Source organism: Prosopis cineraria, unplaced genomic scaffold, assembly GCF_029017545.1.
Source record: "Prosopis cineraria cultivar Desert tree isolate PC_DT_omini unplaced genomic scaffold, ASM2901754v1 PC1, whole genome shotgun sequence".
In the NCBI taxonomy this organism is placed as follows: domain Eukaryota; kingdom Viridiplantae; phylum Streptophyta; class Magnoliopsida; order Fabales; family Fabaceae; genus Prosopis; species Prosopis cineraria.
The window spans coordinates 6,370,104-6,381,305 of NW_026555332.1; the positions used below are offsets into that span (position 1 = coordinate 6,370,104).

Consider the following 11,202-nt stretch of genomic DNA (forward strand, 5'->3'; position numbering starts at 1 on the left):
AAAAAATATCTTTAAAATATACAAATGATAATAAAATCATGTGAATATGGTAATTTTTTTTTAAGTCCTTTGAGATCTTTCTAACATTAATATTTTTTTTATAAAATGATTATAAAAACCTCAATTTAAAGTATCAATGGCCATTTTAATTTAGTAATGACTAATTTTTTTTAATAATAGTGACTAAAACATGACAACAAATGATAAGTTTTGCACTGAAGTTCAAGTTTTGTAAATAACAATGACTATTTTTGTTAATAATTAAGTAATAATTACTTTTTTTGACAATTATTAAAATAGAATAAATAATTATAACTTCTCATTTGCAAATTTCTTAACCACTAAAGTCTAATTGTTATAAATATCAGTAATTTTTTTTTTTACAAAAAATACATAGGCAAGCCAAGGCTTGGAAACATAAAATAGAGAATTTCACTCTAATAATCACAACAGTATGAAATTGGCAGCCAATTAAGAGGCACGTTTGGTTTTCAAGGAACCTGTCCATGCATCCAGAAGGAACATTGTGGAGAAGCACAAGCTCAGGGTTGTCTCTATATGCATCCTTGGCCATAAAGTCCGCACACATAGCATATTGCAGCATCCCAATCATCATAAAACAACTCACGAATCTCAAGTATATATCAACGCCCTCATAGGGTGATCCAGTGAAGAGTCACGACTTAACAAATTCAGAGCATCAATAGAATTTGAATGAAGTTTTATCGTGGGCGTTGTTTAGAAACTGAGCAAAAGCTCAAATCCTGTTGAAGGCCCACAATCCACTCACCTGTATGATTCCAGATTACAGTACACCACCACACGCTGCTTAGTGATTGTGTTGTACTAAACCATCAACATTCAACATGAAAGCAGTCAAGAAGGCTGTATCTTGCGGAAAATCTTATGCTGAAGTTCACTGTTGACAGCGAATTAGCATCGGTGAATGATATCTGCATGCAACACTAAAAATAGATCCCTCATAGAAGAACTTGCATAGACCAGAGTAGCTAGCAAATAATTGCGAAAATCCTCGTCCAAGCCCAAGATCTAAATTTAGTTATTTACCCTTAGCGGGCTAGTGAGTAAAATTCCATCACATTTGAGCCACGCTTGTAAATTACCAGACAAGAAACTAGAAAGATCATTAGTTTTTACTTTTTAAAACATAAGACTATACCTCTCTTGCTTTCTCACAATCTCTCAGAATATGTATGATGGATTCCTCACAGTTACACTCAAAAGGGCAAAGACCATTGTTTGACAACCTTCTCTTAAGTCTGAGTGAGCTTATGATTAGTATCTCATGGTGGGACACCTACCAAAAGAAAAGCTTTGACTTTTTCAAGCAACTCCCATTTCTAAAACTTTGTACCAAATCAAGGGACTCTGGCCTATATTTCTAGAATGAGAAAGGAGATCATAAGCAATGTCAATGAATATTTTGATTTAAATAAGGGTTAAAGTCTAACTTTATTCCTATACTTTTTTTTAAGAGTGTTGGACACTGTATATTCTTAAATGGAATAATTTTTTCCTTGAATTAATTTTTGGATGGGTAAAAATGCCCTTCTATCAATTAGCTTTGAAATTTACCATGGTGTGGTGACGTGGCAAGACATGAGGTCCACACAAATTCTGACTTGGTTTTCTTACCATGAAAAACACTTAAGCTTCGACCATGTAGATGTTGCTTCATCCCCTTCACCAACTTCATCTCTCTCTCTCTCCCCCCCTGCCCTACCCGTTTCTCTTCACTCCTCTTCCATCCATGACCTAAATCTCAACAAAATCCCAAATCTCAATCTTCTTCATTGCCTAGTTTCGACCTCAATTTCTATCCACTGTTCAAAACCCAAACTTCATATCCTTCTTTGAGAGGTGGGCATCTTCAAAATCTTGTCATCTAGGTCGTGAATAGGAATAATATCAAGAACGTTGCCACACACAAGAGCAACGCAAACCTAGAAGTAACATCACCAAGTAGTTTCAAGAGCGACGACAAAGATTAGCGACTACAAAAGATTTTCGAGTAGGTTCAAGCTTGCAATGACAACAAAATCAATCTTTTGAGCAGCTACAAGCAGTTTTACTTCAAGTGACAGTGAGGATGAACACAATTCAATTTTGATGCTAGGTGAAAAAGTGCACTTGAGCATCACAGGTGATGTTGTTGATTTTTATCTAGATCTGGTCTAGATTGAGGTGATTGATTTTTTTTTTTTTACTTCCAAACTAAAACTATTCATGTTGACATTTATTTATAACAACACAATGAAGCTTCAATTTCTCTTGTCTCTCAAAAGCCAAGTTATTTCTTTCAGGTACCACCTAAGATCCCAAGATAAGCTTCATTTTGACGATAATGTTAGTCTCTTTGTATCTCTTTTAGTGGGTTCTCTCTCTCTACATAATGTCTCCATGGTCATTGACACTAGGAGCGAGCTCTCAAGGCTCTATTATAACATCACTTTGTCAGCTGCATTCAACCTAACCCATTCTTCTCTATACTCACACTTTTCTTGCTCCTCGCCTACCTATGTGGCTCGGACTCGAGACTTGGCCATCCCTGCTTCCTATGATTCCAACAAACTTTGCCATGCTAATTAAAGATCTAATGTGGATGTTGTTGCAACTAGAGGGAAGAAGAATGAAGAAGACATGAACAATTAGGAGAGCCATGTAATTGGTCAAAAGGAGAGTTAGACTATTACTTGTCAATTTTCTTGGGCCCCACACAATGTCAACTCATCACATAATGGTAGGAGACTAAATGGCTAATTAACAGGAGGTTTTTGCTCCCTTAAAAAATAATTTAAGAAAAATTTATCCAATTTAAAATATATAATGTGTCTAGAGCTTTTTAGAAAAGGCATACAAAGATAAAGTTGAACTTTAACCCTTTAAGTAATAACTATTTTTCTTCTAATAATAAATAAAACGAGATAACAATTGACAAGTTTTACTTTGTAAATTTTTTAGTCACTCATCTATCTTTTGATTTTATATTAAGGGCATTATGATTATTTTATAAAAAATATTATTTCAAAAAAGTCTCAAGGAATTATAAAAAATAATCATATTTCGTAAGATCTAATTATCATTTGCAGATTTTCAAGAAATTTTTTTATCATTAACCTTTTTATTTCTATGATAAAGATAAAAAAAACAGAAAAAGAAGGTTACTGCGTTTAATAAATTACAATTCCTCAGGAATATTAAATTTAATATCTGAATTTAAAAATCACAAATAATTCACATTTAATTGAAAGACAAAGCGAACGTTAGGACACTGTTTACCAAAAAACATGAACGTTAGGAAACCGTTTTAACTTCATTTATGACTGGATTTTACAATGATATCAAATCACACCAAATTAATTGAAGTTTCCTAAATCAGACTCCTACTAAACCCATTTACTTCATCTGTTTCGCAACCTCGCGCCATATCGTGTTTCCTAAGAAACCCAGAGCTCAAACTGTGTTTCCCGAGAAACCCACGCTCAAGGTACTATCTTTTCCTTGTCATCTCCCTCCCTTCACTGCGTTTTTTTTTTTTTTTTTGCTGGGAATTCGGATTATATTCATAGTTTATCTCTGATTTTTCCGACAGTAATTGATCTTCGCACTTGTTTAGGATAATGGGTCGAAGAAACTTAAGCATGAGGACCCTCCAGAATAGGAATGCTCGCAGGGCATTGTTCGAGAGGAGGAAGAAGGGTTTATTGAAGAAAGCTTCTGAGCTCTCCACACTCTGTGGAATCGAGGCCTGTGTGATAATCTTCCCTCCTCCTGATTCTGAAAACCCTAAAGTTGAAACATTTCCTCAAGATCCCGCACAGGTGATTCGAAATATTCAAGAGTATAATGCTAAGAGGAAATGCCCAGAGAAACTGAGGAAGAACTATGATCTCTGTGAGTTCTTCAATGATAGGAAGAATCAGGTTGAAGCTGAGACTTCCAGAATCCGTGAACAGAGATTCAAGATGCTGTATCCAACCTGGGATGACAGCTTCAACAACCTTGGAGAGGGTCAGCTAAGGATGTTTATTACGGCTTTGGATTCTAAGCTTCAAGAGTGTAATCAAACAATTGGGTTGCTGAAATCAAAGAAATCAGATATGACTGTGGTTCCAATTGGTTCCAACTCGTTGAATGATCATTGTTTGGAGATGCCTGTTACTATAATTTCTGCTGATCATCTTTCAGACGAAACCCACCTGGGTTTTATGCAGAATATGAGTGATGAATCCAACGCTGTCTCTGCTCCAACAAAACCACTTGTTGCCGATAATAACACTGACATGTTAGAATCTTACTCTCTTCAAGCTCACACACTTGGCTTTTGTTCAACCTGTGGTCACAGATTCGACAACCCAACAGAGAAGCGGCCGAGGATGTTTACTGGTTCAACCTCGGATTCTGACAATCTTCAAGAGTGTTATTATCAAATGATCGACATGTTTAAAACAAAGTCTTTGAATGATCAGTGTATGGGAACACCTATAGTTCCTCTTCAAGATATTTCAAACCAGTGCCAACCGAGTTTCTTGCAGAATACATTATCAGAAGACAACCTTGTTTGTCCTCGTACGAAGACACTTGTAGATAATACCAGTAATGGCCTGACAGAATCTTACTCTCTTCTGGATCAGATGCTTCATCACGGTTTGGAGAATATTAATTTAGACATGCTTTTGGGTTTAGAATTTGATCCGTTTGATCCCATTCTTGTTTAGATTCAGCAAAACTTTTGAAACAGTTCTGCTGCTAATTAACTGTATTCGGTTGTAGTGAGGTAGAGCTTTAGTAGCTAACTTGACCCAGATCGATGGTTCTGTCCATGGATTATTCGCTGTGTTATCTATAATATTTCTTTTCCTGGTTTTAGGTCTCAACAAGAGTGACACTTTCTCTTGATGCTGTTTCTGTACAAATTTCTAGCATGTTTGACAGAATTAATTGAAAATATCAGCAACTTTAATCTTATGCAGAACTAACTTTCACAATGCCCTATTCATAGTATGGTAAACAGCTTCTTTATGGATTATTGGGCCATGATTTCTTGTTTCTTTGTGCTGCAACAAATCATTCCCGAGCTTAACCGAAAGAAAGAAAGAAAAAATGGAACTTGAAATAATCTTCCTTTCCTGCACAATCACTATCTGTGAATTCAATTTGATTCGCTTCATTTATCTCTGCATATATACCAGATAAATAAGTCCATAGGCCAAAGTGTGGTACGCTACTTATGATAGCTTATAATCTATCTGTGTGTGTGTGTGTGTGTGTGTGTGTGTGTGTGTGTGTGTTATCATTACTCTGGGTTGGTTGAACTAGTTTTGCAAAGTTTTTCTCCAAAGCTGATTGGTGATTTAATTGTTATCAATTCTGACAGAATTCTTTTTGGTGTGTAAAAATTTCCTAATTGCAAGGATAACGCGCAAATCATTAAATAAAAATTTCCTGATACAGTTGAAGTTAAATAAATGAATTGTTTTAAAATAATTATTACTTATTTTCTATGTAATTAATTGCTTAAATTTGCAAGAATAATTAGCTTAAAAAGTTGATTAAAACTGGATAGTAGAGATCTTGGAGATGTATCTTGATTACTGAGTTCTAAAATTGAACAGCTTTATGGGTTAGCAAACCTGTACTTGTTTAATTTTTTAACAAAAGAAAATTTTAAATATCAAAAACTTAGTTAAATGCCTTTTTCTGGGGTAAACCTAATTAAATGCTGTTGAGTTTTGAAGAAAATAAAAACTGGAAAGTAAAGGGGAGGGGAAGACTTTGAACAGTGAGAGTGATGTGGCAGTGTCGCAATTTTTTCCAAAATAAAACAAATACCTATATCATAATACAATAACATGATATAATAAATTCTTGAATTTAGAATTACTTTTTAATTGTTCAAAGGTATTTTTTAATTGGAAGCAATTATATTTAAAATATAGTCAGATATTAAATTTAGACACTTCTCTCTAAAGAATAAATAAGAAAAATATCATTTTTAACATGCAGATTATACAAGATAAAACATTTTTTTTGGTATTTATTTTTCTCTTTAGATAGTTACTTTGGAAAAAATTCAAATTTATTAAGTAATTTGTGCCAGGAAAACTGATAAGTCTGGCTTTTTTTATTTTAAATTATTTTAAAAAATACTATAAAATACTTTAAAATGAACAAATTTAGTCAAATAGTAAGAAGAAATCGAATCTATTGCATATAATCAATACAAGATCTTAGTTGAAGCAGTAATAATATAACCGTTAAGATTCTAAATGCTTGAGATTAAATCAAATCCGATTGCTTGCATTTTACGCATGATCCACAAATTCAACTTGTTTAATCCAGGTTTCGTAGCCAAGAAGAGAACCAAAAAAAAAAAACGAACTAATATAATCATCAACAAAGAAAAATCACTTTAAATAATTAATAATCCTATATCGGTATATACCGTTACCGTGTATGAAAATTCTGCGTTTTAACAACCTTAGCCTCTGATATAATAATCTTTTGTTTTAAAAAAAAAAGATTGTTTGAATTGACTTTTACTTCCCGTTCAGGTCAAAGGAGCTTTTGTTGAATTGTTTCATTCAAAGCAAAATCTGAATAAAACTCTTCATTTATTAACAAATCAACGCAATCACAACTTTTTTTTTTTTTCACTTGCTTTCATATATATAAAGAGCAAGGTCTAGCTTCTTCTGTTATCTATCTCTTAAACATAACATTTCAACTCTCTGCCTTCCAACATGGAACCTATGCAGCCATATTCACTCACAACGAGGTACAGGGGAAGCCAAGCAGACCGGCGACACGATGGTGCCGTTGCCGCCGGCAGAAAGACGAAGAAGAACGTGATATGGTTGGGAGGGAAGCCACGTAGAGTTTGGAGGATGAAAGCAAGACCCAGGTTGGTGGGTTTGATGGTTGGAGCACCATTGAAGGTATTGTCTAAGGTGAAAAATGCTTATGAGGACTTAATGGTAAAGTTGGCTGGAAGTGTAGGGTCCTTAAATAATAAGAATGTTTTCGGAGGAAAGAGGATTCCAAAGGCTCGTCAAGTTACTAAAGGTTATTCTGGAGATGAATTTGAAGCAAGACTCATTCTTGAGATTTCTAAAGTTCTTGTTGCTTCTAATGAATTACATCCCAAGTAATATGGTGTGTATGTATAGCCTTCTAGTTTGTTTATTCGTTTTATTTTCGACAATTTTTTTATAAATAGATATTTTTTAATTTAATTTTTTTATGGTGATGAAATAACATCTCAGGATGTATGGATTTATTTTCTGGTAATTAGTTGAGTGATTAATAATTTGATTACACCATACCGTGTTTTCTTATTGTTTATAATTAGTGTCTTTGCTAACAACTATTAAAGAAGTGGACTTGACTTTCCTCCCCTTACCCTTCTGTTTATATTGTTAGATAGTAGTTTCAATAGCTGGGGTTTTTTTTAAAGAAAAGTTTAAATTAGTTGGATCTCGAAGATATACTAAAATCAAGACATGCCTATCCAGATTTAAAAAACACTTATTGAAATACTTATAGATTGCCCAACAATAAAGTTATATCATTTAAATTAAATACTTATAGATCCTTAGCAATTGGACTAACTTTTGTTAGCTATTAGCTAAAAATTAAATATATTATAAAATTATTTAATATAAAAAAGGAAAAACATAATTTTAAATCCTTGCATTTTGCTCACCTTTTGTTATATATTTTTAAATTTTTTTAATATTTTAGGTTCTACACTTTTGTTTTTCTATGTTCTAGGTCCCTCCAGTGTAGAAACCTAAAACATTGAAAAATAAAAGTGTAAGAACTTAAAATATTAAAAAAAAGTGCAGAGACTTATAATAAAATGCAAGGATCTAAAATTATATTTTTTATAAAAAATTAAAAGGTCATATTATGTGTTTTTTTACGAAAGGAAAATTATTGTTTTGAAAATTTAAAAGAGAAGAATATTGATGAAGAAACATTTCATTAATTAACTACAATGATGATTACAACCAAGGGTGTCTACAGGTTTGGTTTTGAGAAAAAATCAAACTTAACCAAACCTATCGGTTCATATAGATTGAGACCTATTTGGTTTTTTCTCTAATCAGCTTGATTTGATTTTTTTAGTAGTTTGGTTTGCTTAGTTTAGGTCTAAATCAAGTTTGAAGTGTTTTTATAAGATATTCTTCATAATCACCAATACATATTCATGTTCACTGATAATTTTTAACTATTAATTAAATATTTAACTAATAACATTTAGCTTATTGTAAGATAATTTTAGGATAAAAGGATAAAAATATTAAGAAATCATTGCCTAAGAACATCCAGTAATTTAAAAGAGAGAAAAAGTGTATGAGTGGCCGAAATTATTTTTTCAATGAATCTGTGACCAAGCCGTGTATTATACATTATATATTTGCCTGCATAAAAGATTAGGAATTAGGAGGGGGAGAGACGTCATATTACACGTACGTTTGGCTGCATGAAAAAATGGAATTCGGAGATAATAATATATTCACTATAAAAGCTTTTATATTACCACATTAACTGCGTATATATGGTTGCATTATTTTAGGGTAATTAATTAATCAGCTTTAAGATTATATCAAATATCACAATCTTCTCTATATCTAAAGTGTGACTAAAAATATCAATGTTGTCTTTACCAAAAGACTAAAATAGCATCTCTCCCTTTTCCTTCTTCCTCCTCCATCCTTAATCCCAAGCTAGCCACTGCATATACCATGTCCCGTCACTATTTGCTGACCAGCCACTGTCCACGGTCATTGACCGCTGCCGGTAGCCACCATATATCATCCTTTGATGTTGGTGGGTATTTTAGTCTTTACAATCTTATTTTTGTTTGACTTAAAGGTGGAAAAATAAATTGATTTACATCTTCTACAAAATAAGATGAAACGATGATAGTCATTATAAATTTAACTTAATTCAAGAATGTTGAACAGTTTTTTTTTTTTGAAAAAAATTAATGGATGGTTATTTTAAATCTCATAGTTAATATAACTTGAAAAAATATATTTATATTGAATTGGCATTTGTGTTGGTCAACAAAAGAATTGGTATATTTGTTAAGAACAGTACGTTGTTCTGTTAGCCGTGACGGTCTTTTGAAAACATCAAACTTTCTTCCTATTTGACTTGAGGAGCCCCTTGAATATGTCTTGTTGAGGTTCTTAATTATGAAATATGGTGGGCTATATATGGGTAGTTTGATTGAAAAGAAAATTATTTAAATGTAAAATGTGCTGAGGGAGTTTTAATTTGTAAATTAAAAGAATATTTTAATTGAATGTATTCATTAGAGAATATTAGAGTTACGTTGCTTAAAGTTTGAATTATTTTGAAGCCAAAAGAAGTTTGAATTATTCAACAATCATGCTAGAAAATATTTAACTATTATATCTAGGTGGCGTAAATTATTTGTCCCAACATTTATAATTTTAGTATACAAATCTTATACACATGTACCATTTAGGTTATGTGATGACAGAGTAGGATGTAATATAACGAATTGACTAAGTCAGATATATAAAGTTTGAATCATTTAAGTAGTTAGTGTCCAAACTCCAGACATAAACACCAAATGTCAAAGACTAAAATTGTTAAAAAGATCCAATCTAATTAATTTTGATTTACACTCCGTGCAACTTCCTTTTTAATCCCTTCTATTTCACAACTATTATAGTTGAACTTAATAAAAGGACTAGTTTCTAACAATATAATAAATTAATGTTAAATTTTAATTAATGATTTGTCTACTTTTAGTATCCAAACCTACATGGAACATTAAGATTGTTTGATCCATTCCACTCCACAGCCAATATGGTTAATTAGATTTAATGAAATAAGCTAATTCTTTATAATGTGATGAATTAGTGTTCGAATTTTTGCCAGAAGAGGTATGTATCCAAATTAAATATCCAATCATATCTTAAATATGAATAGGAGAATACTATGTACAATTAAAAAAAAAGAAAAACCCATTCTACTCCACAAGAGCCTAGGTCTACTTTGTTATCTCTACTTTGTTAGTGACATTTAAAATTGAAAATAACTTCAATTTTATTACACGGCTCACACATTTTACTACCCAATTAATTATATTTAGCATAATATAAATAATTATATATAATTAATTCCTTTGCTATCAACAAGTCATTCGCTCATCCACTCATTCTAAAACTGAACGTCAGTCTCTCCTCCACAAGCCTCCCTCAATTTCTCCTCTCAACCTATAAATCTCGCCTTCACCATCTCATTTTCCCCTCCCAGTTTCACTTCCTCAGTTCCTCTTTCACACTTCTCATCTCACATCAAAGTCTCATATCGTCTCATCTCGTATCTTGACATATCAGTGCAATATTTCTCTACTCCTTTTTACAGTACTCGATATAACCTTCTTCTTCACTCATTGTTTCATCAGCAATGTCGCCCCTCAAGATCCTTGTTCTTGCTCTCTTCATCATGGCCGTTTCCTGTCAGGACGCAGCCGATCAGGCATCAGCCCTAGAGGCCAACGTCGACGAGGCCGGGTCTTCCATGCAAGTGCAATCTCTTGAAACCACCATTCAATCACCTTCTTCTGCTCCAACCTCCTCTCCGTCTGAGTCTCCGTCAGCCTCTCCTGCCTTTTCCCCTTCAGAAGGACCAGCTTCCGGGGAAGCCGAAGCTCCGGGACTGGACGATTCTGATGCCGCTGCTCCCAGTCCCCTAGAAGACTATGACGACGACGATGACGACGTATACTAATAATACAGACGGTCTCTCCAGTAGAGCTTTAGAGTACATCGGTTATGTTTCGCCCTACGTACGTGCATACCTCCATGGAAGATAAAAGATTCATGAATGAATGTCTGGTAAAACGTTAGGTTTTGATGACGTGGCGGTTAATTGCTTTTGCAAAAATTATCAGAGCGAGATGATCATAAGATAATGGATTGTTTGTCTAGGTTCGTAGGTTTAATTTGTTGATCAGAGTATAATGTAGGGTTAGGGCTTTTTTCAGAAGCCGATTTTGGAGAACTTGCTTCAGGAAACAGAGAAGAGAGACGTACGCATTTAACGTTGTATTGCATACTGCATTAATTTATGAACAATAATAATATGGCATCATGTAACCCAACTTCAGATTTGCTTGCCATTAAGTATGTTCTT

The 11,202-nt window shown here is 33.2% G+C and overlaps 2 protein-coding genes across 2 annotated transcripts; both read left to right on the top strand.

The window, feature by feature from the left end:
* The first annotated feature begins 3,397 nt into the window (after positions 1-3,397).
* Positions 3,398-4,955, top strand: LOC129304854 (agamous-like MADS-box protein AGL28). The gene is made up of 2 exons (XM_054944683.1): positions 3,398-3,508; positions 3,638-4,955. Exon 2 carries the CDS (start codon positions 3,642-3,644, stop codon positions 4,737-4,739), a length of 1,098 nt encoding a protein of 365 aa, XP_054800658.1. The 5' UTR covers positions 3,398-3,508; positions 3,638-3,641; the 3' UTR covers positions 4,740-4,955.
* Positions 4,956-6,727: 1,772 nt separating this feature from the next.
* On the top strand, positions 6,728-7,340 carry LOC129293831 (uncharacterized). The gene has a single exon (XM_054931947.1). The coding sequence runs from the start codon at positions 6,765-6,767 to the stop codon at positions 7,170-7,172; it is 408 nt and encodes a 135-aa protein (XP_054787922.1). The 5' UTR covers positions 6,728-6,764; the 3' UTR covers positions 7,173-7,340.
* Positions 7,341-11,202: the final 3,862 nt, after the last annotated feature.